Source organism: Eucyclogobius newberryi, unplaced genomic scaffold (genome assembly GCF_026437365.1).
Source record: "Eucyclogobius newberryi isolate DKJ021-1_F unplaced genomic scaffold, fEucNew1.0.hap1 SCAF_9, whole genome shotgun sequence".
In the NCBI taxonomy this organism is placed as follows: Eukaryota; Metazoa; Chordata; class Actinopteri; order Gobiiformes; family Gobiidae; genus Eucyclogobius; species Eucyclogobius newberryi.
The window spans coordinates 11,762,308-11,782,122 of record NW_027316532.1 but is presented as its reverse complement, the minus strand read 5'-3'; the positions used below and the strand labels follow the sequence as shown (position 1 = coordinate 11,782,122).

The 19,815-nt window shown below is 54.0% G+C and overlaps 3 protein-coding genes across 4 annotated transcripts in view; 2 read left to right on the top strand and 1 right to left on the bottom strand.

Moving 5' to 3' along the window:
- The window catches only part of slc5a9 (solute carrier family 5 member 9), a 30,077-nt gene extending 27,166 nt beyond the window's left edge, over positions 1-2,911 (top strand). Inside the window, exons 13-15 of one of the 2 annotated variants that reach the window (XM_072438538.1) lie at positions 243-411; positions 731-946; positions 2,552-2,911. In XM_072438538.1, coding sequence (XP_072294639.1) covers positions 243-411; positions 731-946; positions 2,552-2,851 — 685 coding nt within the window. In that variant the 3' untranslated portion in view covers positions 2,852-2,911. Of the gene's footprint in view, positions 1-242; positions 412-730; positions 947-2,551 lie in introns of those variants that run through there. The other variant, XR_011925932.1, reaches the window with a different exon arrangement.
- A 3,486-nt stretch (positions 2,912-6,397) lies between these two features.
- pde6d (phosphodiesterase 6D, cGMP-specific, rod, delta) lies at positions 6,398-13,507 on the top strand. Its single transcript, XM_072438550.1, has 5 exons — positions 6,398-6,688; positions 8,281-8,369; positions 10,014-10,139; positions 11,968-12,073; positions 13,251-13,507. Exons 1-5 carry the CDS (start codon positions 6,639-6,641, stop codon positions 13,330-13,332), a joined length of 453 nt encoding a protein of 150 aa, XP_072294651.1. The 5' UTR covers positions 6,398-6,638; the 3' UTR covers positions 13,333-13,507.
- An 809-nt stretch (positions 13,508-14,316) lies between these two features.
- ndufa11 (NADH:ubiquinone oxidoreductase subunit A11) lies at positions 14,317-18,126 on the bottom strand. Its single transcript, XM_072438551.1, has 4 exons — positions 17,995-18,126; positions 17,066-17,158; positions 14,980-15,102; positions 14,317-14,430 (listed from the first exon to the last, which is right to left on the bottom strand). The coding sequence occupies exons 1-4, from the start codon at positions 18,071-18,073 to the stop codon at positions 14,318-14,320; spliced, it is 408 nt and encodes a 135-aa protein (XP_072294652.1). The 5' UTR covers positions 18,074-18,126; the 3' UTR covers position 14,317.
- Between the last annotated feature and the right edge of the window lie 1,689 nt (positions 18,127-19,815).

Sequence of the window (19,815 nt, the reverse complement as noted above, 5' to 3'; positions counted from 1 at the left end):
TAACACTCTTGGCCACTAGAGAGACAACCAATCATACGACAGCAGAACAAATGTAACCAATGGTGAGATGGGGCTTACAGACCTGTGTCCAATCAGAAATAGACAATAGTTTGCTTGACAGACTTCAGCTGGTCCATCCAAAGCACATCAAGTCAAATACATGTATGTCGGCCCCATCGGCCCTCAAAGCCACCGGCCCCATCAGGAAAGCTCTAGCCTGACTTATGACCTCTGTGTTTCAGGCTCTTCATCCTCTTCCTGGTCTGCATCAGTCTCCTGTGGATTCCAATCATTCAAACGGCAAACAGTGGACAACTTTTTGATTACATCCAATCAGTGACAAGCTTTTTGGCCCCGCCTATTACAGCCGTTTTCCTGCTGGCCATTTTCTGGCCACGAGCCAATGAGCAGGTAGATGTCCCACTCCACACATGTTCACGTGTTCACTACACGTGACTGTGGTTTTAAGTGTGAGGGCCCTCTGCGGCTGTGTGTGAGGGCCCTCTGGGGCTGTGTGTGAGGGCACTCTGCGGCTGACGTGTGTGTGAGGGCCCTCTGCGCCTGACGTGTGTGTGAGGGCCCTCTGCGGCTGACGTGTGTGTGGGGGCCCTCTGCGGCTGACGTGTGTGTGAGGGCCCTCTGCGGCTGACGTGTGCGTGAGGGCCCTCTGTGGCTGACGTGTGCGTGAGGGGCCACTGTGCCTGATGTGTGTGTGTGTGTGTGTGTGCAGGGGGCGTTCTGGGGTCTGATGGGGGGGCTGCTGGTGGGTGTGGTCCGGATGGTTCTGGAGTTCTCGTACCCGGCACCATCGTGTGGGGAGCCTGACCTGAGGCCGGCCGTCCTGGGACAGGTTCATTACCTGTACTTCAGCCTGATCCTGTTCGGCGTGAGCGCTCTTCTCATCTGCACCGTGTCCATGGCAACGGAGCCCATCCCCCCTCAGTGTGTAAGGGACCTCACTCACCCCCCCTCGGTGTGTAAGAGACCTCACTCACCCCCCCTCAGTGTGTAAGAGACCTCATTCACCCCCCTCAGTGTGTAAGAGACCTCACTCACCCCCCCTCAGTGTGCACGAGACCTCACTCACCCCCCTCAGTGTGTCAGAGACCTCACTCACCCCCCCTCAGTGTGTGAGAGACCTCACTCACCCCCCCTCAGTGTGTAAGAGACCTCACTCACCCCCCCTCAGTGTGTAAGAGACCTCACTCACCCCCCTCAGTGTGTAAGAGACCTCACTCACCCCTCCTTAGTGTGTAAGAGACCTCACTCACCCCCCCTCAGTGTAAAATAGACCTCACTCACCCCCCCTCAGTGTGTAAGAGACCTCACTCACCCCCCTCAGTGTGTAAGAAACCTCACTCACCCCCCCTCAGTGTGTAAGAGACCTCACTCACTCACCCCCCTCAGTGTGTAAGAGACCTCACTCACTCACCCCCCTCAGTGTGTAAGAGACCTCACTCACCCCCCCTTAGTGTGTAAGAGACCTCACTCACTCACCCCCCTCAGTGTGTAAGAGACCTCACTCACCCCTCCTTAGTGTGTAAGAGACCTCACTCACCCCCCCTCAGTGTGTAAGAGACCTCACTCACCCCCCCTCAGTGTGTAAGAGACCTCACTCATCCCCCCTCAGAGTGTAAGAGACCTCACTCACCCCTCCTCGGTATGTAAGGGACCTCACTCACCCCCCCTCAGTGTGTAAGAGACCTCACTCACCCCTCCTCGGTATGTAAGGGACCTCACTCACCCCCCTCAGTGTGTAAGAGACCTCATTTACCCCCCTCAGTGTGTAAGAGACCTCATCCACCTCCCCTCAGTGTGTGAGACCTCACTCACCCCCCTCAGTGTGTAAGATACCTCACTCACCCCCCCTCGGTGTGTAAGAGACCTCACTCACCCCCCTCAGTGTGTAAGAGACCTGATTCACCCCCCCTCAGTGTGTGAGACCTCACTCACCCCCCCTCAGTGTGTGAGACCTCACTCACCCCCCCTCAGTGTGTAAGAGACCTCACTCACCCCTCCTCGGTATGTAAGGGACCTCACTCACCCCCCTCAGTGTGTAAGAGACCTCACTCACCCCTCCTCGGTATGTAAGGGACCTCACTCACCCCCCCTCAGTGTGTAAGAGACCTCACTCACCCCCCCTCAGTGTGTAAGGGACCTCACTCACCCCCCCTCAGTGTGTAAGAGACCTCACTCACCCCCCCTCAGTGTGTAAGAGACCTCACTCACTCACCCCCCTCAGTGTGTAAGAGACCTCACTCACCCCCTCATGTGCAGAGACTTTAGCTGTTCCTGTTGATCATGATTTGTTCTTAATAATATGATTATGATAATTTGATCTTCTAATATAATGATGCAATGACCTCTGGTCAAAGTTGAGTCAGTGCAGATATAAACCCACAGGTCACAACCTTCTCCACCCTCTTGACCGGGAGGAGTTGACCGGAGCCTGATGTCCTGTGTCTCCAGCTCCACATGTGACTTCTGAAGAAGCTGTAGTTGGACTAAAGAATCACACAAACTTATCTAATGCAGTGTTCTTGTGCCGCAGCTGCACCGGTTGACCTGGTGGTCCAGACATAGTCAGGAGCCTCGCAAGGAGCTTCCAGGTGTGACCTCTCAGCAGGAGAGGCCCCAGACCCCCAGCTCAGAGTCCCAGCCTCCAAAGTCATGGTATTACAGGGCCGTCCTGTGGACGTGTGGTCTGACTGGAGCGAGCGGCTCCTCTGCGGGGCCTGACTGCAGTACCCTGGTGTCCCTGCAGGAGGAGCCACTGTGGAGACACGTCTGTAACATCAATGCTCTGCTGCTGCTCACGCTCAACATGTTCCTCTGGGGGTACTTCGCCTGAACGCACCGGGCGCACACCGGGCGCACACACTGAGCGCACACCGGGCGCACACACGCTCATTCTGAATAAATCCTGTGTGGCACTTGTGTCTCCTGCTCATGATTTGTGTTTTGTCTCTGAAGAGTCACGAAAGACACTGTTATTATACTCTCAGAGGAAAGGATATAATAGGTTTAATTTTCTCAACCGAGAACGTGTCTTGCCCTCTCCAGGTGGGTGGGGAGTCCTTGCCCTCTCCAGGTGGGTGGGGAGTCCTTGCCCTCTCCAGGTGGGTGGGGGGCCCTTGCCCTCTCCAGGTGGGTGGGGAGTCCTTGCCCTCTCCAGGTGGGTGGGGAGTCCTTGCCCTCTCCAGGTGGGTGGGGGGTCCTTGCCCTCTCCAGGTGGGTGGGGAGTCCTTGTTCTCTCCAGGTGGGTGGGGAGTCCTCGCCCTCTTCAGGTGGTTGGGGAGTCCTCGCCCTCTCCAGGTGGGTGGGGAGTCCTCGCCCTCTCCAGGTGGGTGGGGAGTCCTTGCCCTCAAGAGCTGGGTGGGGAGTCATTGCCGTCGAGAGGTGGGTGGAGAGTCCTTGCCCTCAAGAGATGGGTGAGTAGTCCTTGTTCTCTCCAGGTGGGTGGGGGGTCCTTGCCCTCTCCAGGTGGGTGGGGAGTCCTCGCCCTCTTCAGGTGGGTGGGGAGTCCTCGCCCTCTCCCGGTGGGTGGGGAGTCCTCGCCCTCTTCAGGTGGGTGGGGAGTCCTCGCCCTCTCCCGGTGGGTGGGGAGTCCTCGCCCTCTCCAGGTGGGTGGGGAGTCCTTGCCCTCGAGAGATGGGTGAGTAGTCCTTGTTCTCTCCAGGTGGGTGGGGGGTCCTCGCCCTCTCCAGGTGTGTGGGGAGTCCTCGCCCTCTCCAGGTGGGTGGGGAGTCCCTGCCCTATCCAGGTGGGTGGGGAGTCCTTGTTCTCTCCAGGTGAGTGGGGAGTCCTCGCCTTCTCCAGGTGGGTGGGGAGTCCTCGCCCTCTTCAGGTGGGTGGGGAGTCCTCGCCCTCTCCCGGTGGGTGGGGAGTCCTCGCCCTCTTCAGGTGGGTGGGGAGTCCTCGCCCTCTCCAGGTGGGTGGGGAGTCCTCGCCCTCTCCAGGTGGGTGGGGAGTCCTCGCCCTCTCCAGGTGGGTGGGGAGTCCTTGCCCTCAAGAGCTGGGTGGGGAGTCATTGCCGTCGAGAGGTGGGTGGGGAGTCCTTGCCCTCGAGAGATGGGTGAGTAGTCCTTGTTCTCTCCAGGTGGTTGGGGGTCCTCGCCCTCTCCAGGTGGGTGGGGAGTCCTCGCCCTCTTCAGGTGGGTGGGGAGTCCTCGCCCTCTCCAGGTGTGTGGGGAGTCCTCGCCCTCTCCAGGTGTGTGGGGAGTCCTCGCCCTCTCCAGGTGGGTGGGGAGTCCTCGCCCTCTCCAGGTGGGTGGGGAGTCCCTGCCCTATCCAGGTGGGTGGGGAGTCCTTGTTCTCTCCAAGTGAGTGGGGAGTCCTCGCCTTCCCCAGGTGGGTGGGGAGTCCTCGCCCTCTCCCGGTGGGTGGGGAGTCCTCGCCCTCTTCAGGTGGGTGGGGAGTCCTCGCCCTCTCCCGGTGGGTGGGGAGTCCTCGCCCTCTCCAGGTGTGTGGGGAGTCCTCGCCCTCTCCAGGTGTGTGGGGAGTCCTCGCCCTCTCCAGGTGGGTGGGGAGTCCTCGCCCTCTCCAGATGGGTGGGGAGTCCGTGCCCCAAGTGGAGGAGTTCAAGTATCTCGGGGTCTTGTTCACGAGTGAATCCAGAAGTACCACCCTCTAGTGTGGGTCAAGTACCGCCCTCTAGTGTGGGTCCAGAAATACCGCCCTCTAGTGTGGGTCAAGAAGTACCGCCCTCTAGTGTGGGTCCAGAAGTACCGCCCTCTAGTATGGGTCAAGTACCGCCCACTAGTGTGGGTCCAGAAGTACTGCCCTCTAGTGTGGGTCCAGAAGTACCGCCCTCTAGTATGGGTCAAGTACCGCCCACTAGTGTGGGTCCAGAAGTACTGCCCTCTAGTGTGGGTCCAGAAGTACCGCCCTCTAGTATGGGTCAAGTACCGCCCACTAGTGTGGGTCCAGAAGTACTGCCCTCTAGTGTGGGTCCAGAAGTACTGCCCTCTAGTGTGGGTCAAGTACCGCCCTCTAGTGTTGGTCCAGAAGTACTGCCCTCTAGTGTGGGTCCAGAAGTACTGCCCTCTAGTGTGGGTCCAGAAGTACTGCCCTCTAGTGTGGGTCAAGTACCGCCCTCTAGTGTTGGTCCAGAAGTATTGCCCTCTAGTGTGGGTCAAGTACTGCCCTCTAGTGTGGGTCCAGAAGTACTGCCCTCTAGTGTGGGTCAAGTACTGCCTTCTAGTGTGGGTCCAGAAGTACTGCCTTCTAGTGTGGGTCCAGAAGTACTGCCCTCTAGTGTGGGTCAAGTACTGCCCTCTAGTGTGGGTCCAGAAGTACTGCCCTCTAGTGTGGGTCCAGAAGTACTGCTCTGACCACAAATGGATGATTCTCAACAGCAAATAGAAGAAACACTCCTTTACTTTGGTTTAGAGATGGTTAATTAGCAGGGTCAGGTCAGGGGGGGTCAGAGCAGGCCAGGGAGGGTCAGAGCAGGTCAGGGAGGGTCAGAGCGGGTCAGGTCAGGGAGGGTCAGAGCGGGTCAATCAGAGCAGGTCAGGTCAGAGCGGGTCAGGTCAGGGAGTGTCAGAGCAGGTCAGGGAGGGTCAGAGCGGGTCAGTGCGGGTCAATCAGAGCAGGTCAGGTCAGTGAGGGTTGGGTCAGGTCAGGGAGGGTCAGAGCGGGTCAGGTCAGTGCGGATCAGAGCAGGTCAGGGATGGTCAGAGCGGGTCAGGTCAGGGAGGGTCAGTGCAAGTCAGTGCAGGTCGGCGTGGTCAGAGGAGGTCAGGGAGGGTCAAAGCAGGTCAGAGCGGGTCACAGAGGGTCAGAGCGGGTCAGGTCAGTGAGGGTCAGAGTGGGTCAAGTCAGTGAGGGTCAGAGCAGGTCAGAGTGGGTTGGAGCGGGTCAATCAGAGCAGGTCAGAGTGTGTCAGTGCGGGTCAGAGTGTGTCAGGTCAGGGAGGGTCAGGGAGGGTCAGAGCGGGTCAGAGTGTGTCAGTGCGGGTAAGTGTGGGTCAGTGTGGGTCAGAGCGGGTCAGTGCGGGTCAGAGCGGGTCAGTGAGGCTCAGTGCGGGTCAGAGCGGGTCAGTGAGGGTCAGTGCGGGTCAGAGCGGGTCAGTGCGGGTCAGTGAGGCTCAGTGCGGGTCAGAGCGGGTCAGAGCGGGTCAGAGCGGGTCAGTGAGGGTCAGTGTGGGTCAGTGAGGCTCAGTGCGGGTCAGAGCGGGTCAGAGCGGGTCAGTGCAGGTCAGTGCGGGTCAGTGAGGCTCAGTGCGGATCAGAGCGGGTCAGTGTGGGTCAGTGCGGGTCAGTGAGGGTCAGAGCGGGTCAGAGCGGGTCAGTGGCACCAGTGGCTCCTGGAGCTGAACCTGACCACAAACAGGACCAGAGTTTGCGCCTCTGCCGCGCTACAGCGGACCGTTGCCTTGGTTACGCGTCTCTACTACTGCACAAGTCCCGCCTCCGACCCCAAGCTGCGCGCTGTGATTGGCTGATGGCGGCACGGGGCAGGTCACTGGAGGCGGCTAGGCTAGCTCCGTGTGCGGGTATATTTAGCTCATTGCATTATCGGATCAGCTGCTTCCTCGCACTTACGCTAAATCGAAGAAAGAAGCATATTTTATGCTTTTCTCCTCGTTATTTAGGTAGCAATTGTTAAGACTATAGTTTTCATATAGTTTTAAGATGTCTTCAGACGAAGACAGGGCCAAGGAGATACTGAAGGGCTTCAAACTGTATCCTTTCTGCGGTTGAGTCTCGCGCTCACGTCCCCGAGCTGCAGGACACGACTGTGTGTGGACTGTCCCGGGGACTGTCCGGGGACTCAGAGGTTAGCTGCTGGGACTAGCCTCACTGCTAAAGATGCCTTTGTGTTAGCGCGTAGCTTTTAGCTAATGTAATATTAGTGTTCAGTAGCACAGCTAATAGTGTGTGTGTGTGTGTGTGTGTGTCTGTGTGTGTGTGTGTCTGTGTGTGTGTGTGTCTGTGTGTGTGTGTCTGTGTGTGTGTCTGTCTGTGTGTGTGTGTGTGTGTGTGTGTCTGTGTGTGTGTCTGTGTGTGTGTGTGTCTGTGTGTGTCTGTGTGTGTGTGTCTGTGTGTGTGTCTGTGTGTGTGTGTGCGCAGCGACTGTTAAGACCACATTTAGCTTTTGGACTCGTGTAAAGCGGATAAGTCGTCATGATGTCATGTGTTCCGGGGTCGTGAGCACAAGGGGGACAGAAGGGGGACATTATAGGGGACATTACAGTGTGTTAGTGTCTGCTGCCTCACCTGGGGCTCATTACGGTGTTACACAGGCTCATGTATCCACCCTGGAGGCTCAGCTACAACAACTGTTCCACTGTACACAGTATTCACAGTATTCACAGTATTCATGTTGTAGACAGGCCTGGAGTACATACTCTCACAGTGCACAGTCGTGAGGGAAGATCTAGTCCTCTCCTTACACTTGTCCTCACCTGTCCTCTCCAATCCTGTCCTCTCCTGTCCCCTCCTCTCCTGTCCCCTCCTCTCCCGTCCCCTCCTGTCCCGTCCTCTCCTGTCCCATCCCCTCCCGCCCCGTCCCCTCCTCTCCCGTCCTCTCTGGGACCTGCTGCTCCTGACGTGTGAGATGGAGTGTCCTCTGGAGTGTCCTCTGGAGTCAGGTGTGGATGACATGAAGGGCGTCTGACAGTGACAGTCCCTCTGACCTCTGACCTCTGGAGAAAAGAGCCACACTTTATGGCTTCATCTTCATGGGATGAAAAAATGTATTTATGACACAAATTTGGCAATTGTGTGACTGAAGTAGTAATACTTACAGTATATGCAGTAGGTACTGGTCGTGTGGGAGGGGACATGGAGGTGTGAGGCCCTTGTGGAGGGCCTTTAACGCTGCTTACAACTATAATCCCAGTTAGTCCCACAGTTATATAGATTAGATTATTATAGAATATAACTTTATGTATTTTAGATGTAAAATGACCTGGATAGCTGTTGTGTTTGTGTGTGATGATGTCTGACTGATCTGAAGCGCTCACGGGCGGTTGTGTTGTGGTGTGGTCGTGTCATGGTTGTGGTGTGGTCGTGTTGTGGTGTGGTGGTGTCGTGGTTGTGGTGTGGTCGTGTCGTGGTTGTGGTGGTGCGGTGGTGGTGTGGTCGTGGTGCGGTTGTGGTGTGGTCATCTTGTGGTGTGGTCGTGGTGCGGTTGTGTTGTGGTCCTGTTGTGGTCGTGATGTGGTTGTGGTGCGGTTGTGGTGTTTCCGTGATGTGGTTGTGTTGTGGTGTGGTTGTGCTGCTGTGAGTTGAGTGCTTTTCAGGCTTTGGGTCTTTAACTCTGGCGTGTCAGAAACTGGATGAACCTTCGAGATGCTGAGACGGGCAAAGTGCTGTGGCAGGGCACAGAGGACCTGTCTGTGCCCGGGGTGGAGCATGAAGGTACCACTGTCCCGTCTGCAACCACTGTCCCGTCTGCAATCACTGTCCTGTCTGCAGCGGGACGCACAGGCACTGTCCCATCTGCTACCACTGTCCCGTCTGCAGTGGGACGCACCCCACTGTCCCGTCTGCAACCACTGTCCCGTCTGCAGCGGGACGCACTCCACTGTCCCGTCTGCAATCACTGTCCCGTCTGCAACCACTGTCCCGTCTGCAACCACTGTCCCGTTTGCAACCACTGTCCTGTCTGCAACCACTGTCCTGTCTGCAACCACTGTCCCGTCTGCAGTGGGACGCACCCCACTGTCCTGTCTGCAACCACTGTCCCGTCTGCAGCGGGACGCACACCACTGTCCCATCTGTAGCGGGACGCACATCACTGTCCGGTCTGCAGTGGGACGCACACCACTGTCCCGTCTGCAACCACTGTCCCGTCTGCAACCACTGTCCTGTCTGCAGCGGGACGCACGGGCACTGTCCTGTCTGCAGCGAGACGCACGGGCACTGTCCTGTCTGCAGCGAGACGCACGGGCACTGTCCTGTCTGCAGCGGGACGCACACCACTGTCCCGTCTGTAGCGGGACGCACCCCACTGTCCTGTCTGCAGCGGGACGCACCCCACTGTCCTGTCTGCAACCAATGTCCTGTCTGCAACCACTGTCCTGTCTGCAACCACTTTCCCGTCTGCAACCACTGTCCCTTCTGCAACCACTGTTCCATCCCGTCTGCAGTGGGACGCACCCCACTGTCCCGTCTGCAACCACTGTCCCGTCTGCAACCACTGTCCCGTCTGCAACCACTGTCCTGTCTGCAGCGGGACGCACGGGCACTGTCCTGTCTGCAGCGGGACGCACGGGCACTGTCCCGTCTGCAGCGGGACGCACGGCACTGTCCCGTCTGCAACCACTGTCCCGTCTGCAGTGGGACGCACCCCTCTGTCCCGTCTGCAACCACTGTCCCGTCAACAGCGGGACGCACCCCACTGTCCCGTCTGCAACCACTGTCCCGTCTGCAACCACTGTCCCGTCTGCAACCACTGTCCCGTCTGCAACCACTGTCCTGTCTGCAACCACTTTCCCGTCTGCAACCACTGTCCCTTCTGCAACCACTGTCACATCCTGTCTGCAGCGGGACGCACGGGCACTGTCCTGTCTGCAGCGGGACGCACTGGCACTGTCCCGTCTGCAGCGGGACACACCCCACTGTCCCGTCTGCAACCATTGTCCCGTCTGCAACCACTGTCCTGTCTGCAGCGGGACGCACGGGCACTGTCCTGTCTGCAGCGGGACGCACGGGCACTGTCCTGTCTGCAGCGGGACGCACGGGCACTGTCCCGTCTGCAGCGGGACGCACGGGCACTGTCCCGTCTGCAGCGGGACGCACGGGCACTGTCCCGTCTGCAGCGGGACGCACGGGCACTGTCCCGTCTGCAACCACTGTCCTGTCTGCAACCACTGTCCCGTCTGCAGCGGGACACACACCACTGTGCTCTACGGGGCAGGTCTTTAGTGCTCTACGGGGCAGGTCTTTAGTGCTCTACGGGGCAGGTCTTAGGTCTTTAGTGCTCTACGGGGCAGGTCTTAGGTCTTTAGTGCTCTACGGGGCCCAGGACACAGTGAGTTATTCTGATGTGGATGTTTTCAGCTCGAGTCCCCAAGAAGATCCTCAAGTGCAAAGCTGTGTCACGAGAACTCAACTTCTCGTCCTCGGAGAAGCTGGAGAAGTTCAGGCTGGAGCAGAAGGTCTTCTTCAAAGGACAGTGTCTGGAAGGTCAGAAGTCCACACTACAGAGTCCACACTACAGAGTCCGCACCCCGCAGAGTCCGCACCCCGCAGAGTCCGCACCCCGCAGAGTCCGCACCCCGCAGAGTCCGCACCCCGCAGAGTCCGCACCCCGCAGAGTCCGCAGAGTCCGCACCCCGCAGAGTCCGCACCCCGCAGAGTCCGCACCCCGCAGAGTCCGCACCCCGCAGAGTCCGCACCCCGCAGAGTCCGCACCCCGCAGAGTCCGCACCCCGCAGAGTCCGCACCCCACAGAGTCCGCACCCCACAGAGTGCTTCCTTCTAAGTCCAGGGGATGTAACAATAATCGAGATATTACCAAAAGGCTCAGAATGAAGAACTGCACATTTAACACAGAGAGAGCTCAACATGAAGAGGTCAGTTAGTACATGAAGAGGTCAGTTAGCACATGAAGAGGTCAGTTAGCACATGAAGAGGTCAGTTAGTACATGAAGAGGTCAGTTAGTACATGAAGAGGTCAGTTAGTGAAGAGGTCAGTTGGCGCATGAAGAGGTCAGTTAGTATATGAAGAGGTCAGTTAGCGCATGAAGAGGTCAGTTAGCGCATGAAGAGGTCAGTTAGTGAAGAGGTCAGTTAGTGAAAAGGTCAGTTAGCACATGAAGAGGTCAGTTAGTACATGAAGAGGTCAGTTAGTGAAGAGGTCAGTTGGCGCATGAAGAGGTCAGTTAGTACATGAAGAGGTCAGTTAGTGAAGAGGTCAGTTGGCGCATGAAGAGGTCAGTTAGCGCATGAAGAGGTCAGTTAGTATATGAAGAGGTCAGTTAGCGCATGAAGAGGTCAGTTAGCGCATGAAGAGGTCAGTTAGCGCATGAAGAGGTCAGTTAGTGCATGAAGAGGTCAGTTAGTGCATGAAGAGGTCAGTTAGCGCATGAAGAGGTCAGTTAGTGCATGAAGAGGTCAGTTAGTGAAGAGGTCAGTTGGCGCATGAAGAGGTCAGTTAGTACATGAATAGGTCAGTTAGTGAAGAGGTCAGTTGGCGCATGAAGAGGTCAGTTAGCGCATGAAGAGGTCAGTTAGTATATGAAGAGGTCAGTTAGCGCATGAAGAGGTCAGTTAGTACATGAAGAGGTCAGTTAGTGAAGAGGTCAGTTAGCGCATGAAGAGGTCAGTTAGCGCATGAAGAGGTCAGTTAGTGCATGAAGAGGTCAGTTAGTGCATGAAGAGGTCAGTTAGCGCATGAAGAGGTCAGTTAGTACATGAAGAGGTCAGTTAGTGAAGAGGTCAGTTGGCGCATGAAGAGGTCAGTTAGCACATGAAGAGGTCAGTTAGTATATGAAGAGGTCAGTTAGCGCATGAAGAGGTCAGTTAGCGCATGAAGAGGTCAGTTAGCGCATGAAGAGGTCAGTTAGTGCATGAAGAGGTCAGTTAGTGCATGAAGAGGTCAGTTAGCACAAGAAGAGGTCAGTTAGTGAAGAGGTCAGTTAGCGCATGAAGAGGTCAGTTAGCGCATGAAGAGGTCTGTTAGCGCATGAAGAGGTCAGTTAGTGAAGAGGTCAGTTGGCGCATGAAAAGGTCAGTTAGCGCATGTTGAATCCTAATCTTTTGGAAAATTATAATGATAATGCCATTAAAGACTTATCTGGACATTTGAAAAGAAAATGTAGAATCTTGATGTAGTTTATGGTAAATGTGGAAGAAGACGATGGTTTGAAATTTAGAAACAAATATTTCAGAACATGTTGTTGAAGTATGTGTCCTCTGCAGGCTGTGGTCTCACATGTGTCCTCTGAAGGCTGTGGTCTCACATGTGTCCTCTGCAGGCTGTGGTCTCACATGTGTCCTCTTTGTCTCACAGAATGGTTCTTCGAGTTTGGCTTTGTCATTCCAAACTCCACCAACACGTGGCAGTCTCTGATCGAAGCTGCGCCCGAGTCACAGATGATGCCCGCCAACGTCCTAACGTGAGTCTCACTGAAGACGAGTCTCGCTGAAGACGAGTCTCGCTGAACACGAGTCTCGCTGAACACGAGTCTCGCTGAAGACGAGTCTCGCTGAAGACGAGTCTCGCTGAAGACGAGTCTCACAACTAAACTGTTCTAAAATAAATCCACTTAAGCCCGTTTTCCCCTCATTTCTGCTGCTGAAGCTCGACTGAAGTCTCAGTGTCTTTTAGTGTCCTCTACAGGCCGCTGAGCAGTACTGCAGGAAGCTTGGTTCTTCTTCTCCTGCAGCTACTCAGTCTGTGGGCGTGTTCATGCTCCGCCCTCTAACATGAGCTTTAGAACCAGCAGAGAGGAGAGTAGGAGGAGTTTGTAGCCCAGACTCTGTTCATGTTTCTAATGATCAGACGTTAGTCAGAAACAGGCAGAATTTTAAAGGAATAATAGAGGATTTTTTGCCGATTTGAGAACTCAAGCTTTTGTTGGTCCCTTTTTTTTAAATGAGCACACTCCCCCCCTCCCCTCCTGTTGTTTCCAAGAGGCCGCCTCCCATCAAACCTGGTGCAGCCCCGCCTCTACAGCCACGCCTCTACACGTGTGTTTATTAGCTCGATGGATCACATCATCTCTCGTCTCCACAGATTTCCGTCTCTTCTGAGTTTTTCTCTGCGTCATGTTTGTAACTGAAGGAACTCACTAAACACACAGCAGCATCAACCACTGTGTAACCATGGAAACGTGCTGCTATGGGAACCAGGCTGCAGGTGTGCAGCAGCACGCCAAAAATCCTCTATTATTCCTTTAATAACATAGAGCGCTAGTGATGTGAGACTATTCAATCCATCCCACATTTTAAAAACGGTGGTTTAAGGCTCAGGAAGTCGGGCCCTTCACGTGAAGACCGGGGTTTTGGACTGACTTTTGTTTGTGCGTGTGACTCCACCGAGCATGCTGACCATCGAAGTGACCACACACACCACTGCTATGGACGCTGCAGGGTCCAAGTCTGTCACACACTCATCATAAGTAGTCACACTTGAAGGTTTAAAATATCTTGCTCCATATAATAGTAATTTACAATTGAATTATTACTTAAAAATTTGATTGTTGCATCAGAAATGGATGAACCTACTGTATTATGACCTCTGACCTTTCTCCTGACCTCTCTGAAACACACTCTGACACTTGTGTCCTCCAGAGGGAACGTGATCATCGAGACCAAGTTCTTCGACGACGACCTCCACGTGAGCACCTCCAGAGTGCGCTTGTTCTACGTGTGAGCTCCGGGCCCTCAGCAGAGGCTCGGAGCAGAACGGCCCCTGGACCACGGGCTCTGACAGGACTCTTCACTGTTTTATCTCAGGGGACCACTGCTTTAGTCTTCAGCTGTGACTGCAGCTGCACACGGATTACTTGTTCACCACTTCACCTGGGCCCCTTCTTAAAGTGGACACGCGTCATCTGAGATCTGAGGCGCGGCGTCTCCGCTCGCTCGCCTCCCTCCCTCAGCTGTCAATCACACGGGCTGAGGAGTCTTTGTGCAGTTTACAGAATAGTACTGACTTTGTTTTAGTCATGGATTGACCTTTAGAACCCGTGTGAGTCTTCAGAGCTTCTAGTCACAGGAGGTTTTCCATCACAAACGTAGAAGTTCTAATTTGATGCTTTGTTGACTTCAGTTGCATTCCCTCTATTGGTCGTCTTCCAAACGGATGTAAAAGTAGGACCGTGACCCCTGACCCCTGACCCACACGTCTCACTGTAACATATGTAAAGGTGGCTCTTTTCTATGTTCTAGTCATGTCCAAACATCTTTAGCCAACTGTAAAATATGTTCGCCTCCATTGTTGTTTATAGGTTGTGAAATAAAAATATGTAAAATCTGTTGTTTATATCTAGTTTGGACCAAAGGCTGAAGTTGAAAGTGTCCCTGCTCTTTGAGGACACATGACACGCCCACTTGCTGTCTCTGCTCTTTGAGGACATGACACACCCACCTGCTAATATAACACTATAATAACATTTATTCACAATACACTCTATCTACTTCACTACAGAGTATTCATGAACTGCCTCTGTTCTGGATCAACCTGAACGGGACAGTGTCCTGCAGCAGGTTGTGTTGGTGTTAATCCTGCTTAAGTGGATTAACAGGAGGAACAGCGCCTCACACTGGTCTGTTTGAGCATTACACAGTCACAGTCTTTGATTTCACAGTTGTTTATTACACAGTCTTTATATTACATTAGATTTACACGGTGCTTCTCACAGTCGGGGGGTCCCGGTCAGCCTCCAGCCTTCTTGTTTGCCCACCTTAGTGAAGTAAGCCAAAGCCCCCAGGCCCAGGCACGCCGAGGTCCCGACCATGGGATTGTGAGCTGTGGGAGCAAAGACTTTAGACTTTGTTCACAATAATATATTTTGACGATCTATATATTTATTTAAATTAATAACTTATTTAACAGAAGTAAAAACAGACGACGACAGCAGCAGATCTGAGTCTGAAGATCGTTCAAAAGACATTAAAGGCGCAATGGACAATTTATCGGCGATTTGAGAACTCGGGTGGAAGTGCTCATGCCACTCCCCCGTGCTCTGCAGGTGAGCGGTAGGCGAGTTTTATGATTGACACGTGGCAGGACTAATCGACAGTCCTCGCCACGAGGAAATGAGACTCAAATTTGTGCCAAAAAAATCGTCCATTCAATCTTTAACCGGATATATTTTTATATGAAACTAAACTGTCTGTACCTATCACATTGAGGGGCCAAAAAGCCGGTCCCCATGAGGTCGAACAACATGGTTTAAAGTTCAGATAAGGGTGGAGGTCAGGGTGGCGGTTCAGTCTGCAGGGTATGGATGAAAGTCTATATAATGTCCTCAGGAAGCATGAAAAGCAAACGTGTGTATAAGAAGGGGTCACTCACTGCGGGCCCCCAGGAAGGCCCCTGAGGCACAGCCTCCTATCAAGTAGTTGAGTGGGTCGTCCGAGGTCCCACGGGCCTGAGCGCTCAGACATGTGGCCATTCCAAAGACGGCCCCTAGAGACGCTGCACAGAACACACACGACTACGTCAGCTGTTGTAGTGACTCAGTTGTGTACGTGACGTGGTAGCGACTCAGTTGTGTACTTGACGTGGTAGTGACTCAGTTGTGTACGTGGCGTGGTAGCGACTCAGTTGTGTACGTGGCGTGGTAGCGACTCAGTTGTGTACGTGGCGTGGTAGCGACTCAGTTGTGTACGTGGCGTGGTAGCGACTCAGTTGTGTACGTGACGTGGTAGCGACTCAGTTGTGTACGTGACGTGGTAGCGACTCAGTTGTGTACGTGACGTGGTAGCGACTCAGTTGTGTACGTGACGTGGTAGCGACTCAGTTGTGTACGTGACGTGGTAGCGACTCAGTTGTGTACGTGACGTGGTAGCGACTCAGTTGTGTACGTGACGTGGTAGCGACTCAGTTGTGTACGTGACGTGGTAGCGACTCAGTTGTGTACGTGACGTGGTAGCGACTCAGTTGTGTACGTGACGTGGTAGCGACTCAGTTGTGTAAGTGACGTGGTAGCGACTCAGTTGTGTACGTGACGTGGTAGCGACTCAGTTGTGTACGTGACGTGGTAGCGACTCAGTTGTGTACGTGACGTGGTAGCGACTCAGTTGTGTACGTGACGTGGTAGCGACTCAGTTGTGTACGTGACGTGGTAGCGACTCAGTTGTGTACGTGACGTGGTAGCGACTCAGTTGTGTACGTGACGTGGTAGCGACTCAGTTGTGTACGTGACGTGGTAGCGACTCAGTTGTGTACGTGACGTGGTAGCGACTCAGTTGTGTACGTGACGTGGTAGCGACTCAGTTGTGTACGTGACGTGGTAGCGACTCAGTTGTGTACGTGACGTGGTAGCGACTCAGTTGTGTACGTGACGTGGTAGCGACTCAGTTGTGTACGTGACGTGGTAGCGACTCAGTTGTGTACGTGACGTGGTAGCGACTCAGTTGTGTACGTGACGTGGTAGCGACTCAGTTGTGTACGTGACGTGGTAGCGACTCAGTTGTGTACGTGACGTGGTAGCGACTCAGTTGTGTACGTGACGTGGTAGCGACTCAGTTGTGTACGTGACGTGGTAGCGACTCAGTTGTGTACGTGACGTGGTAGCGACTCAGTGACGTGGTAGCGACTCAGTTGTGTACGTGACGTGGTAGCGACTCAGTTGTGTACGTGACGTGGTAGCGACTCAGTTGTGTACGTGACGTGGTAGCGACTCAGTTGTGTACGTGACGTGGTAGCGACTCAGTTGTGTACGTGACGTGGTAGCGACTCAGTTGTGTACGTGACGTGGTAGCGACTCAGTTGTGTACGTGACGTGGTAGCGACTCAGTTGTGTACGTGACGTGGTAGCGACTCAGTTGTGTACGTGACGTGGTAGCGACTCAGTTGTGTACGTGACGTGGTAGCGACTCAGTTGTGTACGTGACGTGGTAGCGACTCAGTTGTGTACGTGACGTGGTAGCGACTCAGTTGTGTACGTGACGTCGTAGCGACTCAGTTGTGTACGTGACGTCGTAGCGATTCAGTTGTGTACGTGACGTCGTAGCGACTCAGTTGTGTACGTGACGTCGTAGCGACTCAGTTGTGTACGTGACGTCGTAGCGACTCAGTTGTGTACGTGACGTCGTAGCGACTCAGTTGTGTACGTGACGTCGTAGCGACTCAGTTGTGTACGTGACGTCGTAGCGACTCAGTTGTGTACGTGACGTAGTGACTCAGTTGTGTACGTGACGTCGTAGTGACTCAGTTGTGTACGTGACGTCGTAGTGACTCAGTTGTGTACGTAACGTCGTAGTTACTCAGTTGTGTACGTGACGTTGTAGTTACTCAGTTGTGTACGTAACGTCCTAGTGACTCAGTTGTGTACGTGGCGTCGTAGTTACTCAGTTGTGTACGTGACGCTGTAGTTACTCAGTTAGATAATTTGGTGTGTGCTGCCCTCTAGTGGTCAGTAGAAGGAGTGACTGACCCATAGTGACCGTGGCGCTCGTGGCCCTCTTCAGACCTGCCATGGCCGACTCAGGCTGGAAGGCCACAATGTGATAGGCGGAGCCCACGAGACCTACAAACAAGAGAAAGAAGAAACGCTGAAGGTCCAAAAGCTCTGAAGCTCTCTCTGACAGAAGCTGAAGCTCAGACACAGACACAGACACAGACACAGACACAGACAGACACAGACAGACACACACACTCCACTTCCTAAGGAAATAACATTATGTATTTACTGGGGTTTGGACATGAGTTATTCAGAAACCGTAATAAATGCTATAAAATTCTTCAGAATGTTCCAAATTTATGGGACGGATGAGACTGGAGCAAATGAAGTAAATACAATGAAAATGTAAAATGCTGGTGGTTTAATATCAATTTTGACTTTCCAGTGTCGAAATGTCACTTTGCTGTAAGTTTACTTTAATATATTTTATCTTTAGATAATTAAATGTTGTGAGGTCAATATTTCTGGAAGTATTTGTGCAGTAAAACCTTAAAATCGGGCTCTGGAGTCCCCCAGTCCCCCACATGTGTCCCCCAGTCCCCCACATGTGTCCCCAACATGTGTCCCCCAGTCCCCCACATGTGTCCCCCAGTCCCCCACATGTGTCCGAGTGATTTTACTTGGACAAAAACACTGGGACTTCTCATATTCAGTGATATTATTCTGAGTCAGATCGTGTCATTATTGCTTTATCCAGAGTTTGGGATGTTTTTGTGACGATGTTAAAAGCTCAGCATTTAACTTATATTTACATTCAGTCAAATCATTTGATTGGACAAAGATCCACTGGCCCGTGTCAACAGATGTAGCAGCATTAGCATTAGCATAGCCTAGCTGCTGGGTTAGGATTGTGCAGCAAACAGCCATGAATCCTGCTCCAGCAGCAGCAGCGGCTCTCTCACCTATGGCCGTCCCCAGTTTGGTGGTGATCCAGGCCTTCTCCACACACTGTGTGCCATCGGGACTGTCCCAGTACCCCATCTCTGTCCCGAGTGTCCCAAGTGTCCCGAGGAGTACTGAAGGACAGGAAGATTCTTCTGTGCAGCCTTCAAAAGCACTGCGCTGTGCGAGAGCGGCCCCTGCAGGGCACCTGGGGCTACTGCAGGGCGCCCGAGGCCCCTGCAGGGCACCTGGGGCTACTGCAGGGCGCCCGAGGCCCCTGCAGGGCATCTGGGGCTACTGCAGGGCCCCTGCAGGTTGCTACTGCAATTCCAATATCACTCTGTGCGTTATGGAATAGTATTTAACTTTAAACTTCAATTGCGTTATATTAAATCACGTTCATCCCACTGCATCACCCGGCGGGCCCTTTAGGCCGAGGGCCTTTGACAGTCGGAGTTATGAGTTCAAGATTTCTTTGAGCATCTATTTGTCTTTTTTCACCATAATCAGATTCATTTATAATATTTCTCTTGGGTTTAGTAAAATGATAAAAGGTAGAAGATAAAAAGAGACATTATTATACAGATGCTGACGTCATCATATTCAGTGAAGCTCCATCTGAGTCTTGCAAGTTTTCCAAAACAAAGAAAAAGTCAAACTTGATCAAATAATGTACTGTGTCCTTCCACGTGTACGAAAACTGACCCATGATCCCGTCTGTGCTGGAGTCCCGACCTATGACCTCCAGAACCCCTTTGAACCCCTTTCTTACCTCCACAGCTGCTCAGGCGGAACTGGTCCTGCTTCCTGCCCCATAGACCGTGTCCCTGTGACATGTCCATGTGTCATGTCCCTGTGCCATGTCCTTGTGCCGTGTCCCTTAAAGGAATTATAGAGGATTTTTTTTATAGATTTGAGAACTCAAGCGACTGTTTGTCCCTTTTTCTAAAAATGTGGATGCGCACACTGCAGGTGTGCAGTAGCATGCAGGGAATTATTGACATGTGGGAGAACTTCTGGGCTGTCCACGCCACCAGGAAATGAGACTCAGAGATTTGATCAATCACCCACCCCTCCCCCTGCACAGCTGCATGCTCCCTCTTCCACAGACGGACAAAGGCCCACCCCCGTTCCCCTTCACACCTCTGCTCCGGACCATCAGCTCCCCACTTCGCCTGGACTCACCCATCCCCCCAGCACACAGTCCCCCTGCCAACCACTGACTGTCACAGCAGCACAGGTGAGGAGTGAGCTGAAAAGGATTAAAGTAAGGAAGGCAGCAGGACCCGAGGCATCAGCCCCAGGCTCCTTAAGTCCTGCAGATGAACTGTGTGGAGTTATGGAGCATGTCTTCAACATGAGCCTGAAGCTGAGGGTGGTACCACAGGTCTGGAAGACCTCCTGTCTGGTACCTGTGCCCAAGACACCGCGCCCCAAAGACCTCAACAGCTTCAGGCCGGTGGCTCTCACGTCCCACCTGATGAAGACACTGGAGCAGCTGGTCCTGGACCACCTCCGCTCCACCGTGAGCCCAGCCATGGACCCGTTGCAGTTTGCATATCGGCCTGGCATCGGAGTGGAGGACGCCGTCATCTCCTGCTGCACCGCTCTCTCTCTCACCTGGAGAAGCTTGGCAGCTTTGTGAGGATCCTGTTCTTTGATCTCTCCAGCGCCTTCAACACCATCAGCCGCTGCTCCTGAGGGACAAGCTGGAGACGGCTGGTGTGGAGTATGACCTGGCAGAGTGGATCCTGGACTACCTCACAGACCGACCCCAGTTTGTGAGAGCCCGGGACTGTGTGTCTGACACTCGGACCTGCAGTGTGGGGGCGCCCCAGGGC